The sequence below is a fragment of the Vanellus vanellus genome, assembly GCF_965231255.1.
Source record: "Vanellus vanellus genome assembly, chromosome: 2".
In the NCBI taxonomy this organism is placed as follows: Eukaryota; Metazoa; Chordata; class Aves; order Charadriiformes; family Charadriidae; genus Vanellus; species Vanellus vanellus.
This window is the reverse complement of record NC_138906.1, coordinates 53,188,649-53,209,713: the sequence shown is the minus strand read 5'-3', so window position 1 is coordinate 53,209,713 and position 21,065 is coordinate 53,188,649. Positions and strand designations below refer to the sequence as shown.

At 36.9% G+C, this 21,065-nt stretch overlaps 1 protein-coding gene across 1 annotated transcript in view; it reads left to right on the top strand.

Annotated features, from left to right (window-relative positions):
- Positions 1-21,065, top strand: part of CNTNAP2 (contactin associated protein 2) — a gene marked incomplete at both ends in the record, with an annotated part of 1,160,915 nt that overhangs the window by 395,009 nt on the left and 744,841 nt on the right. Inside the window, one exon of the mRNA XM_082479539.1 lies at positions 811-1,004. Within this exon, the coding sequence (XP_082335665.1) occupies positions 811-1,004 (194 nt within the window). The remainder of the gene's footprint in view (positions 1-810; positions 1,005-21,065) is intronic.

Here is a 21,065-nt window from a genome sequence, read left to right as displayed (position 1 = left end):
ATCCAACTACAATTTTCTCCTCAATATTTTTCATTTCAGAAGAATTAGATATTGCATTAATGTCTTAATATTACATTTATCTATGCATCATTGGCCTTCTGTGTTTAGAACAGTTCAATGTAGTCTAGTGGCTGAGAAGAATATGCTTAATAGTATTACTATCAAGTTAATTCATAGACCCATAAAGAGCAATAACACTTCTGTGAGGCATCTGCCAATGTAATCTGTGACAGCTTGTACACCCAGCAAATCAAAACTGGTTCCAGCCCTGCAGTACCTGCTTCTTTTTCTATTCTGGTAGATCTTTCAGTTTGTGCACTATAGTGAAACATAGGAAAGCAGAAAGCTTGCTTTTATTTCCTCCCGTTTTATCTATATTATCTCTTTACATGAAATGCTATTGAAAAGGCATGCAAAATCCAAAGATTGTTATTGATTTGTGCCAACTTACTCTGACAAAGGATTTCATGGCAAATTGGTCAACCCTTGAACAATTATAATTTGGCAAAAACTAATAAACTGTAATTAAGGCATTATAAAAGCATTGATTTTTTAGCAGGCAGCCCATTAAATCATTATAATTATATCATAAAATGATTAAGACAACAGAGTTAATGCGTTTGAAGCCTGTGTTAAAGATGCATTTTTTAAAAAACGATGCAATCATATTTCTCTTGTGTATGTTCAAGTTTTTTTGGTATTATACTCTCTCAGCTGGGCTGCCTTCCAGCCGTCGGCATCTTCACAATGTGTTCACTTCAAAGCGAGTGTTTGAGGTCTAAATCTCTCTGTTCTGTTTCAACCCAACAGGTGCAGGAGGTTGGTCTCCGTCAGACAGTGATCATTACCAATGGCTGCAGGTGGATTTTGGGAACAGGAAACAAATCAGTGCTATTGCGACTCAAGGCAGGTATAGCAGTTCTGACTGGGTCACTCAGTATCGGATGCTCTATAGCGATACAGGGAGAAACTGGAAACCGTACCACCAGGATGGAAATGTCTGGGTAAGTCATTGGTGTAAAATGGAAGCATACGCTGTAGCGATGTTGATTGTGTTTTTAGGGACTGTACACCTCGTACAACTCTCTGAGCGTTGTTTTTGTGAGGATGGAACAGAGCTTAGCTCAAAACATAATGATTCAAGTCACAGTTGCTGTCAGGAGGCCTGTCCCCGGATTAACAAAGACCATTTGGGATGACGGTAGTTGTCAGAGCATGCAGATATTTTTTGGTTGTTGGTATTCGTCACTACTCTCTTATGCTTTGGCTTTCCTTTCCCTGCCTTTTCTTTTTACTAATTTCATGGAGTAAATGTGAGACATGGCAGTAGTTTTGAAAATTCTGCTCTTAAACATCACTTTTTGGAAAGTGATTTTTTTCTTTGTGTGTATATGTGCTGGGGAGCAGTTTTATCATGTATGTATTGTTTTCCATGTAGATGCTACAGGGATATCTATGATATAATAATTTTAGCAAAAAGCATATAATTTGGTTTCATCTTTTACATTTTTCATGGATGAGCTGCTAATTTCATTCTTGCTGAACACGGTAGCCTTCTATTTTGCTGACAAAAAAATGATGGCTATTGCTTAATGTGCCTGTCCTCATAGCAGCTTTTTCAGATGGTTAATCTTTTTCAAAAGTATACTTTGAAAACAGCTAAATGTTATCATCCTTTCTGAAAGCAAATTAAATTGATTAGCTATTATGCCTCATCAGAAAAATATTGTCAAAACAGACAAGATTTAACATTGTGCTATTTTAGAGTCGCGTTTTTGCCAGGTGCTTCTTTTATTAAGGTCTGTTATTAAAAATGAATGTCAATATAGAGCATAAGGTGAACGGTTTTATCTATATAAGAAAAACTCGCTTAATATGTGGACTACATAGAGGCAGTCATTTTTTATTAGAGTATTGATTTATTGAAAAAGCCTCGTCCCTGTGCCAGATAGGATTCTGAAAGAGGGAGAAATTAAATTCGGGGGGACAGACAGGAGTGAAGAGAAAAACATTGGATGCTGCTTTAGATTCCTTAGGGCTTGGTGGTATGAATGTTGTTCATCAGGGTTGGGGGGAAGCTTGTGCTTAAGCTTGATAATATAAAAAGTTTCTCTTTTAAGGCCACTTAAGTATATAAAAATACTTATAACCTTTAGTGTTTATCTTAGACATAGAAAAGCTTCTTCAACAACTGCTATTGAAGTCATGAAGAATTTGTCTCAGGGGAATGGGAAAGGACTATACAGCTGGCTGAATGAATGATCTATAAAGCAGGACAGGTAGGCAGAGGAAAAATCTGTTCTTCCTACCTTGAAGGGAAAATCTTTTGACAACATGTGATTTGGTTGATTTAGTCACAGCTGTGCCTGTTTGTTTCCAAAGTGGCCCACCTTTCTAAGGGCTTTGTAGAAAGTCTTTATTCTTATATTTTTTGTTAATACAGAAATCCTGAAAGCTTCTTCATGAAAGAACACTTCATTTTTCTCTTTTTTACCAATTATGTATGAGTCATAAACTCAGGGGGAATACTATTGGTCTGTTATTTACCATCGATATCACTTCCAAAAACACAGGAGGAGTTATGCAGAAGCTTGCTAGTTCTATTTGAAATGCTAAATCTTTGGGATATACTTTGCAAGCTGTTCGCTGCACTACTGCTGCTGTTCATGTTCTGCAATTTTTATCCAATACTAAAAAAGCAGTTTAAAAAAAAAAAAAAAGCGCTACCCTGTCCCAGCTTTTTTTTAAGAATAAAGCTGAGCTACTAGGGAAAAAAAACAAAACAAACAAACAACCTACGGGTCTTGACTCTATTTCTAACATGCCTAAAACAGCGTTGTTTGTGTTGTTAAATGATGTCTGAGTCTTGGTTTAGTCTTGAAAACACTGTGCTTATTAGCCATAGTAAGTCTTAAACTTAATAAGTTCCCAAGGAGGTGCCTGAGCATGGAGCAATACTGTTGTACTATTGTAGTAGTGTTTCGAGGAAACAGAATTCCCTGATTTGGAAATAGCGTGGTGCGGAATTTCCCATTGCATCTTCCTCTTAGTGTTACTTTGTACAAGAAATTAAAAGCAGCAGAAGCTGTGAGGGCCAGATCAGACCACACGAGCCAAGTATCCAGCACTGGAAATTTAAACTCATAAAGTCAGATTCTTCCTTTTAGAAGTTTTATCCCCAAGAGGAAGGTGCTATATAGCCTTTGATTAATGTCCCTCCTCCATCATCCCCATGCCTGAGTGTCATTGTTTCCTGACAACAGTGAATTTAAAATTAAAGGAGAAAGCAAAGAAAAAGAGGAAAATAGGAGCGCAGAGTTCAACAATATTTAATACTAAAATAGTTGTATCTCATGCTCTGTCTGTGTCATTTGATACCATGAGAAACAGAAGGAAATAAAAATAAGGTTTGCTAGATGAATTGGAGAGAGAGCACAGGAGAAAAAAATTCCAACAAAGATCTAGTTAAGAACAAACCATGATAATCTGAATAAAATGCTGAAGTGACCCCCTTCTGTATGCATTAGTCAGGGAGGAAAAAAAGTTACCTCCTAAGTAGGAGAGAAATCAAAAGGCTCTCAGGAAATCTGTGATGGGGAAAGTGCTTTCAAGGTGAATTTAGAGTAAGCTTCCCAGTTCTGTGAAGTAGGTTTTCGGACCCCACCCCTCCTGGGCTTTTTGGATATTTTCAATTTCCACGAATTTTAATAAGATGAGTGAATGTGGACTCTTTCCATAAAATGCCTAGCAACTAGAGAATTTTGATCACCTCTCCTACCTTCGCTCTTGCAGTCTGAGATTCTAATTTTGATAGGTCATGAGGTTTCCCTTCATACGTCAATCCACTGGGTCATTTCATGTACACAATATATCTCTGTTTTGGTATAGATGCTCATTTTGGTTTCTACATCAATGCCATCTGTCTATTTGCCTAAAGAATACATACCAGACGTGATTCCACATATAATGCTGTTTCAATTTCCTAACTCAGGTATAGATGACGTAAATGCCTCGCACTAAGCATAATGCAAATGCACCCTATAGGTATAATAAGAAAATGCTGACATCTTATGAAAACATTGAGACTCAAATTACTCGAGTACTAGTGGCAGAGCTGAACACCTCTTAGTAAGATTCAGGCCTTTCCTAAAGGAAATTGGAAGATCCTTGGTATGATTGAAGAGTTCTTATGAGGTATCATCTTTCAAAATTTGCTTACTGTAGTAGAACTTGTGATCAGCTCTCATCCATCTCATTTTCTTATTCTTGGGGATATCAAAGTCAGGGTGACAAAAGAGAAAGTGTTACCGTAATTATGAGTTTAAAAAAAAAAAACACAACACGCTGGTGGGAAAGGTCGCGTGCAGACCCTTTACACATAATCTCCAAATCATATTCTGTAGCTGACTCTTATCTTCAGCCTCAGTGAACATCAGTGGAGTTGCAAAGATGTAAATGAAAGCATGTTTTGCTTTTTTACAGAAAATTTAGCCCTGGACCAAGTGGCTGCTGCTTCAGTTGAAAGCAGTTATGATTTTCTGGTTTTGTTGTTGTTTTTCTTTCAGTTTAATTAAACTTAAAGTGAATTATGCATAACACCTGCTTTTGTAGTATTCTTATTACTGAAAAGATATTGAGTGATTACATAGCTTTCACTATGAAGAATGGTTTTTGGAAAGGAATTTAATTTATCTATCTACCGACTGGCTTTAAACATGATTTTTTTTTTTTTTTCTTTTAATGCTGCTCATTCTGTTCCTTTTTTGGGTGAAATAGTCAGAAATCCAGTATGTTAACTGTAAAAAGAACTTTGTATTTCTCTGGGCACTGAGGAGCAACTTACTGTTTGAAAAATCTAGTCTCTACATTTACATGGTTCCCCTTTGTATTGAAGGAAGGAAGTTGGTACAGCACAGTAGATTTAGCTTGCATAGGAAAATGAGCTTTTGGCACTTCAGAGTATTTTGACACAGTATTGAGCCAAAACTCATTGTGAAATGAAGCAACAGTGAGTTGGATGATTACCTTTTTCAAACTCTTTGAGACTTCAGATGTTTAATACTCTTGGGGGCCTTTGGAAATACCAACCATCAGACAGACCGAAAGTAACATTTAATGTCTAGGTAGATATAAGGCAATCATCTGCAGATCTACCTAGCTGAAATTATGTGGGAGCCATCTGCTCAGTGTTTCTGTTTGTCCTGACATGCTAATTCTGGTTAGATTATTCAGAGAAAAATCTGCAAGCCTTATCACATTCCCAGTTCCATCCACCTGCTTTACAGAGCATCATTTATAGCTAACCAAGGACTTGCTACATGCGTCTTAGAATACAATGATTTGTGTGTAGCAACTACAAGTGAAGAAGAATAAATTCTAGCATACACTCCTCTGTTAGGACATGTAAGAATTATTTGCTTTGTAAGAACTGTCACTGCTTTTTCTCTGCGAGCCAACTTATTTCCATGACACTAAACTAAACAACATTAATGAAGTACGCTACGAAAGAGTTCTTGAGTTTGATACGTACTGCTGCTCTCCTTTTTTGTGGTTACTCTGTGAGATCTTGAGTGGAAACTTATATCATAGAAAGATTTGCTAGGTTAATGGGCTTATGGGCCTGGGTTCTTTTGCTTTTTCTTTTTAAAGTACGTCTATTGAATTAAATTATCTTCTTAAACCAATTTAGTTTATATGACATTATACTGACTTGCAGTTATGGGAGCATTTCAAAAACATGAAATGTAATTAGAATGGTCTGTGACTTGCCATTTCTTGTTGCTGGGTTGCTACTAGAATATCAGATGCTGTGCAGACCTATTTAAACTTGACAAAGTGGTTTGATATATTAGTCAGTGCAAAAGTTTTGACTAGTGTTTATAGCAAGGCCCTGAAGTCTTTTGGGAATGTTGTGAATTTATTGTTGTTTTCTATTTAAGGATACCCTGACCTACCCTGTCGGGAAGGATTTTTATGTCTGGTATCTTGCTGTCTCCATAGCAATGCCTGCAAGGTGACCAGTGTCAGTTTTACTGGCTTTTAATTCTCCAGGTATTTTATTACTAGAAACACCTTTTTTAAATGTTAACTTTCCTTTCATGTGAAAAAAAAAAAAAAAATATCTCATTTTTCTCCTGCAATCTCTTGTGTGCCTTTTCTTAATTTCATTATGCCTTAGCTTTACTGGTTGTTATGTCTCTGAGTCCCTGTCTCCCATGCCTTTACCTTATAAAGATTACTCCATTCACTTGCAACAGCCAATATCACTTTTATGGGTGTATTGAGCGAACAAGGTGGTGTAACTCCCACCGAAGTCAATATGTCTCAACACTTAGTGCACATTGCTAACCTATGCATTGAGAGCCCATGACTGAAAGGGTATAGATACAGGAAAATATTTCTTTTGATGTAGTGAAGCTAAACTCTCTCATAGATCTATGCAACAGTCTCTGCCATTATGTCAAAAAATATGCTAAAGTGTTGATAGGATGCCTTTAGAAACTCAGGCAGTTGCCAGCAAGGAACTTTTAGAAACCCTGAAGAAAAGAACTTTGCAGATAAACATCAATGCTATCCTGATGAAGTCTGTTTCCTAATCTCTTCTCTGTGTGGAATCTGTTAAGAGAAATTGTATAAAATTTTAATGCGTTTAGAGAAACACACTTGGGGTTATCTAGAATATCATGGGAAAGTATATCTAAGCCAAACACTGTTCAGGCCGCAGACTGTATTATTATTACAATGACATAAGATCTGATGGTCTTTCAAATGTTGGATTACTAAGAGTAACACCAAGTTGGGATAATCAGTAATGCTCGTTTAAAATCCTGACTTTTCTGAAAAACTAAAATAGATACTTATAGGACTGTAACTAATAATGTATTTCACCTATGAAGCTATGACCTGATTATAAGACCTGCTAAACATATTTTTGCTTAGAATCCTTGAAATCATATATTTTGTGCAGGAAAAAAAGACCTTTTATACTGTTTTTAGCAGAAACATGGCTTCAAGAGTTTGCTTATAATTTCAAATAACATTTTTTTTTTTAAGGGAAAGGTACACTGATATTTTGGAAATGGATTTGATAATGATTTTTTTCACTCACCCTGTAGTGAGACAGAAAGATTCTATAATTGTCTTAGGTCTCTAGAGGCACAAGCAGAACTATTTTAATCTATCACAGAGTATGCCAAATAGACAGAAGACAAAATTCCTCCTGGTGCAGTGGCAGACAGTGTCCAAGCCCTCCCTTGATTCTGTACAAACCATTAAATAAAATCCAAATTGGAATAACATATTAGAGGTTTGCACTGTAGTCTGCTAGAGCGTTTCCATTGTAAAGGATTATTTTCTAATTTGTTGTTCTTAGCCTGAGGACTACTTGCCTGTTTATGTTAAACCATCAAACTTTAAACACAGATATTTAAAGGCAGGCACCTAAATCCATTTTTTAGCTCTCAGATGGCTTGGTTTTCAAATACCTTAGAGTGTAATCATCCTGCAGTGAATACAATGCGCAGGTCCTTAAGCAAGGCTGCAAGAGTGCATTGTGTACTTAATCAGCTCAGCAATGACGATAGTCGTAGTCATGGGTGAATAGCATCACGTCTCAGCTAGCAAGCCTTTCTAAGACACAGGTTTTGTAGCTCATTCGTAGCACCAAGGAAAACCCACACTGACTGCTGCGCTGGGCTTGCGTGACAGCAATGCTTCCAATTCTCAGCTGGTATGTACAGAGCTGAGTTGAGTGCATCAAATGGGCTCTTAAAAATCCTAGCATAGTTATGTACGTTGTCCTCAATCCCTCAATTGAACTGAATTTTCAAAGTTTTTGAATTTTTACAGGTTCTCTATAGACACATGTTTGAATGTCTTAGATTAAGATCTACTGAGTAAAATGGACTGTAGCAATTTCCTTGCTTCTTGTCAGCCCTCTTGTTTGGCTACCGTGTATTAATATATCAAGAAATTTATGTGGGTCGTATTATAGCAGAAGGCCAGCGTATGACCAAAACTCTACTTTATGGCACTTCTGATCTTTTATTGTTGAAAGATATGGATTTTTTTATTTTATCATATATTGAATAAAAGGTCGATCTAGCATAGTGTAGCTAATTTTTCATTTGAGAAAAGCATAGTTAGAAATAGAAGTTCTGGTGTTCTCCACAGATTAAAAAAAAAAAAAAAGAATAATCATTATATAGATATTTGACATGCCTTAATTTAAATTAGAAAATGTGGAGTAATAAATCATGAGTCTTGCCCGTTTACTTAGACATCAGGTTGCATTATGTTATAATACTTCTTCGGTGTATTTGACATATATATTACACTTCTATATGTAGCTGTCTATAGCACTGTCAAAAAGCTGATCTGCCAAGGATTTCTGTAGTTGCTTGCTATTTTTCTCCCATGAGGGTGAGGAAACTCTGGAACAGATTGCCCAGAGTTGTTGTGAAGGAGCTGAACCAAATGACCTGCAGAAGTTCCTCCAGCCTGTGATTCTGGGTGGTGTCTGAGATTTGCCCAAACTGCTAACTGTTGAAATGAAGAGACAAATCAACCCAAATATATTCTGTGTTTCTCCCCTCTTTGACATACGTGGCTTTCATTTCTGTCTGCTGGCTTCAGTTTCTTTAGTGAGATGTGTTATAGAATATCCCTAAATGTTAGGAAATTTTAGATGTTTGTTAGTTCTAACTTCAAGGCAAAACCCATCTGTATCACCCGTAACCTAATTGCAGTTCAACATTTCCCTCTTAATAATGCATTTGCAAAAGATTTAAGTTCTGACCCAGTAAACACTCCCATGCCTAACTTCAAATGTTCAAATTAAAGTATTAATTAAAGTGTTTAAAAATGAGTATATACGGTCAGGGAGTGTGCCCAAGTGTGTTGGTACAATACTTTGGGGGGGAAAAAAAAAAAGAGTAATGGTCTTACTTGTAGTATGGTACTTCCCAAAGAATTTCAGTAATAAAAACCTTACTTAAATATTAGGCAGGTGTAAAGCAGGAAATGTTCTCATCTTTCATTTGCTTGGTACTGGTAATAGTAAAACTGTGCACAAAACTCATTGAAGAGAAGAAAAAATGGAAGGCATTTTGCTGTATTACTTCTGTTGCCTGTGATGTCTGGTATACAGAAAGCATAGCTTGTAAAAGGTTGTCTCCCGTTTGCCTCTTGGCTCATTAGGTGGTAACTTCCCAGTGAAGATGAGTGTAATTACCTAGGAGCAAGTACTTGTTGAATCTGCGAACATTCACTTCCATGTAAAGTTTTGGGCTTGTGCACCTGTGGCATTGTACCTTTTAGCCTGTGGTCCTCCCAGGAGACTTTTACTTATTAACTGGGGAGACTGAGTGTTGCACAGAAAAATGTGAGATAATGTACCGTGGGAGGCTGACAATTTAAGACCAAATCCTGCCGATACACTCGTAAGTATCTGACTTCAAAATCAGATCAGTTGCTCAAGTAAGATTACACAAAAGTATTTAATTGCACAGATGCATGTGATTTGAACCCCCCTTAACACTGGAAAGCGGACTCCATCCTTCATGAAAATCACTTTCTGTTCTTTTTCCTGGAATTTAAAAATCAATTTAAAAAAAGAAAAAAAAGAAAAAAACACACACCATGTTTCTTTAGCAGTGTATAAACTCCAATTGGCTTCAGAGCAGAAGTGCATTTTAAGGGGAAATTTGACAATGCTGCTGATGGTGCACTACCTGTCTGTGGCTGTATTGATAACTTCAGCCTGAGGGTTCTTAATTTGACACCTTTTATGAGCAGTAAATTCACATTAAAAATATGAAAAAGATAGACTCAGGCCAAGAAAACTCCTATGTGCTATTTCCTAAAGTTTCTTCTTGCCTTGGATTCTTTTTTTTTAAATATCCTCTGACTCCTTAAGGTAGCTAGAGAATAGTACATTACCTATTGACATAGGTCCTATTCAGAAAGGTATATAAGGAAGCCCCTAACTTTTAGCTGGAACTTAGTTCTTGTTGGGCTCAATAGAAAGTGTGAGTAAATTAAGTATGTGCTTAACGCTTTCCTGAAAAGTGTTGCTTTTGTATCATCATAGAATCTGTACTCTCTGTGGTATTTTACAAATTGTTTTCATATGATATTTGTTAAAGATAGTTGCTATTTTAAGTATGATAACATTTTTTACCACCTTTTATGGTGTATGTGCTTATGCACACAGATTATGAGTTAATCTTTACTAGAAACTCTTTTAGTAATGTGAATTATAGTTAAACAAAAATACTGAAGTTTCTGAATTGCAGTACATCAGTGTTAGACACAACAAACCTATTCAAGTAAGGAATTACTGTGGATCAATAGTGCTGTAACTCTAATTTCTTGTAGACAAATAGAGCAAAATTTGCTTTAATTTGTTTCCAGTCTCTCAAATATGTGTGTCACATTGCCTTATTTTATGTACATAAATTTAACTAAAGTGACATAATAGAAACTTAAAAAGCTATAATAGGATTTGCATTTGTGCAGTTGCAGGCAAAATTGGTTCATATTGATCTTTAAAACCTGATGTGTAACTATTCCTCCTAACACTCCTTGTTGTGGTATTTTGTGCTGCAGACAAAGTCTTGGCTACTATAGCAATAAAGGTTCAGCAAGGGCTAGATCTTGTCTTAGCTGTAGTATAAAGTTTGAGTTAGCTTGGTCATACCCTTACCAATAGTGTCCAGCTGGCAATGATAATTTTTCTCTTTAAATATTAAGCAAAATGTCATTGGCTACGCTGAATGCCGAGTTGTGTTAAATGCTAGTTTTAATTAGCATATTTTCTAATGCGCCCTAGCTAAAGTTAAAGAAGTGCTTGGTGAGCATTTGTCTGCGTGTTAATCCTAAAGAGACTACCCACGGGAAGAAATTCTCCTGTTAGGAGGAATAGTTGCACTGTCATAGTGTTAGAAAGTATAAGGGTCTAAATCATTGTTTTGCAAACTGTTTTTCAAAGTATTATCCCAACTTTGTCTTATGAAATCAGCAATCAAAACTCTCTGTAAAATGAACTACTAGGTTTTAATAGATTTCTTACTCTCAGGTCTGTTCTCTGAAAATGCTAGAAGAAAGTTATACAGTGAATCACCATCACACTGAAGGTTGTTTATTTTCATGCTTAGGTCATAAACTAAGTAGATTATAGGAGGAAGTGACTTTAAAAAAAATAAATAGGAAAGAGTATACTTCAAGAAAGAATGACACACAAACTTCTGGCCAAATCCAATCACTTGTCCAATCACAAAACTTGTACTTAATAATTTGCTGGGCAAGGTCCTTTCAAACTAAAAAACATTGAAAGTGACTGGGAAAGGAGATGAGGAGGAAAAGTCCAGTTTTGGGCTCCCCAGTTCAAGAAGGACAGGGAACTGCTGGAGCGAGTCCAGTGAAGGGCAACTAAGATGATTAAGGGCTTGGAGCATCTGCCTTACGAGGAAAGGCTGAGAGAGCTGGGACTCTTTAGCCTGGAGAAGAGAAGGCTGAGGGGAGACCTTATTATGGCATCAAGTATCTAAAGGGTGGGTTGAAGGAGGATGGAGCCGGGTTCTTTTCAATGGTTCCCAGTGACAGGACGAGGGGTAATGGGCACAAGTTAGAACACAGGAAGTTCTGTTCAAATACACAGAAAAACTTCTTTACGGTGAGGGTGACAGAGCACTGGCACAGGCTGCCCAGGGAGGTTGTGGAGTCCCCTTCTCTGGAGATTTTCAAGACCCGCCTGGATGCAGTCCTGAGTAATGTGCTCTGGGCAATCCTGCTTTAGCAGGGGAGTTGGACTAGATGATCTCTAGAGGTCCCTTCCAACTCTGAAAATTCTGCGATTCTGTGATTCTGTGAAAAGTGATCTCTTCAGCACATCACTTATTTGACCTTAGTTATCTCCTTGCTTTGAAATATTTAGGTGAATGAGTTTCTATGTGACTTCTTTCCCTACACTGTGTTACAATATTTAGACAGTGAGTTATGAAAAAAGTTGACACCAGCTGAGGATAGATTCAGTCTTTTTTCTAAAAAGAACTTTTCGGCTTTATTGGTCCATATCATAGATTTACTGGAAACTGAGTGCAGTTTTGTACACATACTTCTCCTGTTCCCATCAAGTCAGCCTCCTTAATTCATGATAGATTTACCAGAAAGCCAGAGAGACAGAAGCAAGGGAGGAGAGGAGAGGGAGAGCACTGTTGGACAAACATACTCAAGACATGCCTCTTTAAAGCAGCATTTTCAAAGCCATAAAGAGTTCATATTCATAAATCAGGTAACTCCCAGTGCTCCAAGAAATAAGGCAAAGCTGCTGACATGGCACTGTTAAGTTTCCATAGAGAAAATGAGTTCAAATGCAATTGGGAGCAACTGTAACACAAACTTAAGGCTTTTGAGACTTGAAGATTATGATTATGTTACACTTGTAGATATAAAAAGGATGGGATGGAGGTTCTGCAGCAGAGGTTAGGGACTAGGTTAATATTTAGTTCACAATGAAATAGTAAAGGCAGAGGTCAAACTCCTTCAAGGGGTTGGGGGGGAGAACAGAAAGAACACATCCCATTGTACCACATTAGACAACAAAACCGTAAGAATTCTGCAGATATTAAATGGCTAAACCTTTACTGTGTCCAATATTTAAAAAAAAAGAATAATAATTGAAAGGTAATTATTAGCTTAAGGGGAGAGGAGGGAGGGGAAACCCTGTCAACCTCAAGTATTTAATCAGAGGAAATAAGCCAGGAAAGAGAGGATTCCTGGTGCATGAGAGCAGATGCTAATGACAGACCTCAAGCTGAACTCTGTAAGAGCCTTTTGGCGTGGCCAGGCTGTCTGTGTCAGGTAAAAAAAAAAATGACCACAAAACAAAAAAACTTTCTTTAGCTGTGAATCAAATAGATCAATGACAAGAGTTCATTTTTGACTATCTCACCAGGCAACTTATTGATTAGATCTTTTCCCCATATTTCATTCAAGTGCGTGAATAGTGGAGTGCTTTTATTATTGCTTTTGTTGTTTAACATGAAGTTACTGACAGATACATTAGTTCAAACTGCTTTCAGATTCATTATTCTATCATTATTTTCAAGGTTAGGTTGACAGGAAACTATTAAGTTCTGCTACCTCCGCTTATGCGCACCTAAAGGTTGCTTGTTCTTTCTCCAAGAGGCACGGGTCAGAATAAACTCCTGTAGTAGCTCCAGTCTAGAGATATTCTGTCACTTCAGGACAGTCTTCCTTTGAACAGCAAGCGCACCAAGAGGTCCATAATAGAGACTCTCCCCAGGCATAACATGGCAATTATTCAAAGTACCCGTTTGTCACATTTTAGGGCTTCTGTATGATGGCTTATCCTGGTATAGGTTGCCACTAGAAATGCTGGAATCCTGTTTACATTATAGCTAGATTTGCAATAAAAAGGTGGGGGTTGTGTTTGTTTTAGGAATTCTTGAGGACATTAAAACTAATTCATGGCTTCCTAGCTCTCGCACGTATAACTTTTTTCCCATCTCTAAACTGCTTGATATGCATGAGGAATATCTTGGGAGTGAAAGGAGAGATGATTACATAACCTGCTGATTCTTAACAAGTTTGGCTAATGTATTAAAAATGGTGAATTAACATATCTGTTGCAAATCCTTTGACGTACTATGCATTGAAGAGGAAGAAGTTCTTTTTATATGAAGGTGCAGACTCCCTCCCCCTCCCATTAGTACTACAGCTGTAAAATCCAAAATTATTGAGATCTGATAGTATTTAAGCAAATACTGTTGTCACAGCTCAGTTTGAAGGCTAAAAGCTTCAGTCTTTGAAATCAGATTTTAAAATGTATTAAATTCTGAATAAGGGATATACCCATTAATGTTGTCGTTAGAGCACACAATTTCTCTTTATCTGAGGATTGCAAATTCTGTAAAATGGCTTTACTGAAAAACTACTTATATACTTATTGTACAAGTACAGTGAATGTAAAAAAGCTGCAGAGATGCACAAGCTACAGGAACATCAAATTTCTATCCTAATAGTTACACAGAAAAATGTGCAAGTGTATTCAAAGCTAAAGTCAGTTAGCCTACTGGTAAAGATAATACAAAGCTATCCTTTCCACAACTTGTATTGCTGCCTTAAAGTACAGCACTGTAGGAACATTATAGGTGTCAAGATAGATCCGCTCCCTCAAAGTGTCAGAGCCAGCAGAGCATTAGCAGGCAGATTGCTGTCTGTGAAGAGATGCTTAAGAGGAAAGCGTGAGTTCCTCTTCTGAACAGCACCTGACTGTACGCCTGACCTACAAAGGCAAGGTAAAACTGTCAGAGGTCAACAGTGCTGACTGCTTCTTTCTGAACAAGGCATCTGCATAATGACATTCTTTTCTTCTTCTCCCTATATTTTAACCTCCTTTTTTTCTTTTTTCTTCACTAACTAGTTGTGTTTGCAAGGCACTACCACGTATTCAGTTCTCTTTCCACTACAGTAGAAACCATCTCTCCTTGAAGTACAGTGGTGTTCTTTCACACACTACAGCCGTAGTCTCCTATCAATAAAATCCACCCTTGATTTTCCCCCCTAGTTTGATTCCACTTTACTGCTGTTGTCAAAACAAATTATACTGGGTGTAACATACCTGAGTACAATGTAATGGATTCGGTTTACTGCTAACATTATTTTCTTTTCTTGTGGCGATTTTCATTGACTTTTCTCAGTGTTTTGTTTTTTCGGTATTCTGTCTGCACTGAAGGTGGAGAGAACCTTGAGTTAGTTTGTGGGTTTTTTTGACTCTTCAAAAACTTTTGAAAGACACCTTTTGCACAGGAAAAGAAAGAAAATAAGGTCAGAAATCGCAGCTAATTTTGTTCTAGTGTTTTGGTGTTCCTCATCTGAATGCAAGGGAATGTTTCTACTTTTTTTTTTTTCTCCTTATTTCATTTCTTCTAGCATTAAACTATAATGAGATACTTTTAGGTAGAGAAGTTTAAATTTTCAGCTTTGTGGGGACATTTGCTGAATATTCCTATTTCATAAAGCCACTAGCACTTAGTTGCTCTAAAGTGTGGTTGTACAGACTAAAATAAGCAACATCTAATCAGAACAAGTCTTAAGCCTTGAAGTTCTTAAAGGGTGAAGCAGGAATATGGTAGTGCATAGATGGTACTACAGACAGCTACGTATGGTACTTAAAAGGGTCTTTTTCTATAAAATTTATTGTAAAATAAAATATTTGTTGGCAAATGATGGCATTAATATGCTGAACTTGGTGCATTATGGAGTATGGTTCAGCATGAAAAATTTTTTATCTGTTTAAAAACCTGTGCATGTGGTAGAGACAGAGAAAGTAAATATCACGGATATGGATTACAAAACCTTTTTAAAAGAAATAGACTTGTAGGATCAGTGACAGATTCAAGGAAATGTAATAGAGATTTCAGTTCTCTGAACTATGTTAATATTTGATGTGGGTAGACAATGTGTAATGTCATTGGTACTAAAGAGAGTTTCCTGGTGCTACTTAGCATTGTCTCTTTACTCACTGTTGAAAGCTGAAGCCCAAAGAACTATATGTTGTCATGCGAACCAGAAAAAAAACTATTCTCAGTATTATAGAAGATTTTAGAAATACGTATATAGGAGATACAGTTTTCTGATGTATTGCTTGTAAAGACGGATGTCTTGGGTATTTGTTACACCAATCCTGCAAAGCTTTGCTATATTCAAAAGATAATATTTTCAAAGTTTGATGTGCAAAAGATGGTGGTTACTTCTGTCTGTCACTTTGGAAAATGAACATCTCCATATTAAGCTCTCTCTGTAAACTATGTAAGAATTTAGTCATGAGATCTGAATTTGAGATGAATGCAAATAAGAATATTTGAATGCAAATATGAAGCCTGGCTTTGTATTAGAAACCAGCTTTACATGTAGAAACAGGCTATAGTTCTCCAGAGCAACACTTATCTTCCTTAACCGTGACATTATTTTTTTCTTCCTGCAGTTTCTTGCATCGCTCGCGCTACGCATCTTTTAGCTCATTCAAGAAATTAGTCTGGGGGTTAACAGTCAGCGAGCCATTAGCTGACTAGTGTGTAACAAATGTATTGCAGAAAAAAAAAATGTTGTGGTATTAACTGCTGGTTATACAGAAATGCCTAATGCAGAAAGTTACAAGGGCAGTGCAACTTTCAGAAGGGTTTAGTGCATGACCTGGCAGTCTTCATATTGTTTTAACCTGGCTTTTAGCACAAGTTCTTGTGAGAGTAAGAAACAAAGATGCATCATTTGTTTCTCCCACTCTTTCAGGTCTTCATATCAATATATGCTGCTTTTACTCTTCATTGTATATTATTGTTTCCCCCTTTCCCTTGTCTCCACCTTCCAATCATAGTCAGTTTTCACTTGGTCCACGGTGAGCAGGCTGTATTAGAGCTGGCTCAGCTTCTATGTTAATGTAGTCGCAGAGCTTTTAGGTAACAGCTGCCTTTTTTCCCCCCATATCAGGCCACATCTGATCTTCTTTCATCATATCGCCTTGCCAGACAAACTCTGATCAAATCATCTGTCTGCTCAAAACGGTAGACATACTTCCAGATTCACTCACATGCTCACTCATTTTAGCTGAAACTTTAATGGGTAAGGAAAATTCAGTCAGTGACCAATTTTGATGCGCTAAAGGTTTGAAAAATTCATAAGTAACCCAAAACTGGATGTTAAGAGGCTTGTTAACTGAGCATATAAACCTGCCTTGGATTACTGTTTTGGTTTTTTTTTTTTTTTTTCCTCTGTAATGACAAATCACGTGTCTGCTCTCCACATCCTGAAGTGACAGGACCATGAGACCTGATACAATCTTGTCTCATGTAGTCATTGTAATTAGTGTCATCATCATATGTGTGAACCATCATTCTTAGTTTATGTACCACTGTTTTTTTAATGCACTAATAATCCGTGTACACTCATCGCTCAGAATGCTGAACAGCCAAGGCTGTGGCTCAAGCTGTTTGTTTCAGAGGAGTTTAACCCGCAGAGAATGTTACCTCTGTGCTACTGTATCACCAAACTCTTTTCATAATGGTGCCACTCCGATAATCTTACGTTAGGACCGGTTCATTTGCTGAGGACGAGATGATTTATAAAGCCACAAACTAACTCCCTGGCAGCAGAAACAGCACCAATAACAGAAGCTGTAGAAAAGTGATATGGGAGTAGAACTGACCAGCTCTTGGGACTAAGTGCTTGACTGAAGGCACTTTAGCTAAAAATGAAATGACTGTTGATGCATTGAAATGCAAGTCCTTAGGAAAACAAAAGCAGGCAAGTACAACAATAACAAAATCATCATCTGAAGAGCCAGATTTCATGTCTTCTCACTGATAATGAAATTGTGCATGTTGTGCATCCTCTCATTTTACTCTTGTCTCTCTGAAGTTATCTAATCACTGGAGTCACCATTTGAAACAGATATCTACACCGCTGAATGCCACTAGTGCCGTTATCCCTATCAAGTATCTCTGGCCAGGCTGCTAAATTTAAGTCTATCTCTGTTAAACAAATTAGAGGTAGCATAAATACTAAGCACTGTGGAAAAATACTTCTGTACCTGTAATGTTTCCTCCTCTCACCCCAAATGCAAGACTCTCATGTCGGGTCTTTACCAGCTATTTAGGTGCTACTAACATAAAAGCACTTTCACTCAGAGCTTTCTAAAACTATATTGTGGAAATGCTGCTCCTTAGTCATCTTAATCTGAGAAAGCTGTGATGTGGGGGAGTTGTTTGGCAGGGTTATCTCGATGTCCTTTAGATAGACCTTTTATATAGTAAATGAACTAAGAGATCACTGCCAGCATACATCAAACAGTCCTACTCAGAAATCCTATTTCACCAGCAGAATAATTGGCCTGAAAAATTACTTCTAGAGATCTACACTGTAATCTTCATAAAATGAGCCTTTACTGAAGCAATGGGAAGGAGCAGGAATGACAGTGAGGTTTGCTGTGTGTACGATGCTCTGTATATGGCTATTATTGGCATTAAATCAATATTGGTATTAAGTCGAACTTGTCAGTAGACTGTGACCAAAAAAACAAATAAACCTGCTGTGAATTTAGAAATGCTGTCTCATGGGATGCTTATGGTGTTATACTAGCAGACCAGAGGAAAAGACCTGGAGAAATTAAACAGGGTATTGCAGAAGATAAATTGAATTTTGAGTAAAGAAATGTTATACATCTGCTTGCACATGTAAAAATCTTAGTTGTTGAGGTGTTCCTTTAAAAAGCCTTGAGATGTCATGATTAACCACTGTTTGGAACTCCCAGTTTTAGAGTTCACCATCCTATTACTGGAAAATGAATTTAAAATACTGATTATGTTAATCTTGCAAGTGTCTCTTCTAAAGTAAAAAGATTGTATATTACCTGAAATAATCTCAATTTCCAATTAAAGTGATTTTTATAAAGAAATGTGCTAACCATAGCTTCCTAACTTGAAATTAGTTGCTGTTGAATGAGAAACCTACAGATGTGTAATGTAATTACACAGTACAAACATAAAGTTTATGAAAACCTAGACTTATTTTGATCCAGATTTGGATTACATTCCTTGGCTGAGACTTGTGTTTTGTTGCATTATATGAAATCTTCTCTTTCATCTCTTATTTCACTAAGCACTGTGACCTTTATGTAATAATTTTAGTCTTGATTGTCCTACATAAATTGCAAGTATTATAGAAGAATGGAAGATTCAAGATCTATTTTGAAATAAATTTGCTAAACCAAACTATTCAGTAAGAGAAACAAAGAAGTTCATTGAGATAAGGTCATTAAAATGCTAACAACCCTTATTCAATAGGGGATGCTTGTTCAAACTACAGCAGAATTTGGATAGCCTTTGGGAAGAAATTGGGAAGCATTAAGGAGAAGTTTCTAATGCTGTATTCACAGAAACCACATGAAGCTTTCAAAATAACCCTTTGATCTGAACAAAGACTACTTGATCTGCCAATGCTAATTGGGAAGGACACATTCTGGGCCTGAAGGGCCAGAAGTATAATTAACAATGTAAAATGAAGTTGGGTTAAAAGTCTACTATTAATGAGAAATTTTAATATTCCTAAGTATCACAAGAGCATAAACAGAAGCAAGAGTCCAGAAATATGACTGAAAAGTTCTGCTTATGATGGCTTATACAGGAACAGACCTGAACTCAGGATTTTAACGCTGAGTAACCAGTATCTTGTAGTTACAGGATGGGTCTTCAAGTAGCCATTGTATTGTTCCTGCCTGAGGGATGCACTGATGAGATACACAGCTGCTAGTGGGATTTATCATTCAGAAACTATGCATTGGTAATGGCCACTTACAAGGACAAGATATTTTCTCCTCGAAATGATGGATTTGTCAAGGCTTTTTCTGAGCTGTCCATACATGTGTTGCAAATCAGCAACTAAAAGGGCAGACTATACTAAGAAATATTATTACTAACACTCACTGAGTGAATTTGATTTATGGGAAACATTTTGAACCTGAAAGTGAGATAAAGCATTCAGTACAGGACAGGTGGTTGAAGAGAAAATCTGCCATTAATCTCCTAAAAAGGAAGATTTTTCTTTCACTAAAGGGAAAGACTTCTTTCTGTGACTAACGTAGCCTCATGGGGTTTATTGCTTTTGTGTGTTTTATGCTCTCACTAGTCATTTCTGCACTGTTTCATGTTGGACAAACCTCATAACCAACATGGACAATGTTTGTGCCTAAATGAATATTCTGGAAAGGTCATAACAGTGACTAGACAGTTTTTTCCATCAAAAGAATACAGCAAAAGGAAAAAAAAAATATGGCAAATCTGTTTATATACCACTGAAGACAGATTTAATGGATTAATGCAACTTAGTGGAGAAAGGACAGCTCATCATCAATTGCCTCACAACTTGTGGATGTTTGACTTCATAAGAAAAGACGTCACGCATTAGTCTCACTTATTTGAGAGAACCTGAGAAGTCCTTAAATAGCTGCTACCAAAAACTGTCACCAAGTGACAAAAGTAGCTCTGTATTACGCATGTTTCACCAGCTCCTTGGAGGAGCTTGTTATTAATATCCAGGAAAAGGAGCAATTGCCCTCAAGAACACTTACATATACATGGCAGAAAAGAAAAGAGCAAAGCAAGGGTATGTCATAAATATGTGAGCAGGTTGCAGAAGATAAAAATGTTAAAGAAAATAATTGATCTGTGTGGATGGACTTGCTTACTTCCCAATAAAACACCAACTACCAAAAAAATTATCTCAGAGCAGATAAGAATTAGCAGTCAGTCTGAGATGCCTTTCTAGTAAAGCAAGAATGAAGATGGTCTTTATGAGTCACCACCATTTCTACTCATTCAGAGGGCAGTGAGCAAACTTAAATCAGATGACAGTAGTTCCTGGACTTACTGCCCCAGTTGAGGCAGCATACGTTTGTTGCTTTCCCTGATCTTCTTGACTTAGCATGAAGTTGTTTATCATCCAACCCCCACCTGTTCGCTACAACTCAAATGACACTGTGCTGTTGTAAATGCTGAACAGAGGGTTGGTTGGTTTTTTTCAGATTAAAAAAAAAAAAGTTTCCAAGCATAGCTGTAAGACTTCTCTTCATAGGCAAACCTTATCAAACTGATCAGTGTACATACCAGGCCAGTTCATGTTAATGTGTGTTTTAGAAATAAAGTGTTACTCTTTCAGAAATATCTGTATTGGTCTGTTGCATAAAATATCAGTATTTCATTTGGGGGGTAATGATGGGGAAACATCTATTCATTTAGTGGTCGAAACATTTCCTGATGGTCCATATGATGTTTATTATGAATAAAGTCACCTTCTAAGACCTCATAATGGTTCTATCTGAGTTTATGGAATGATAGCTCTGTGAGTCTACAGGATATTTTTTACTCTTCATTTATCTGTCAAAATAGATTTCATAATTGCTATCCCTTTAGCAAGTAGCATTAATAGCTAATCCTCCATTTACATTTTTCCACAATGATAAAGTAGATTTGTGCCCACATATGAGATTT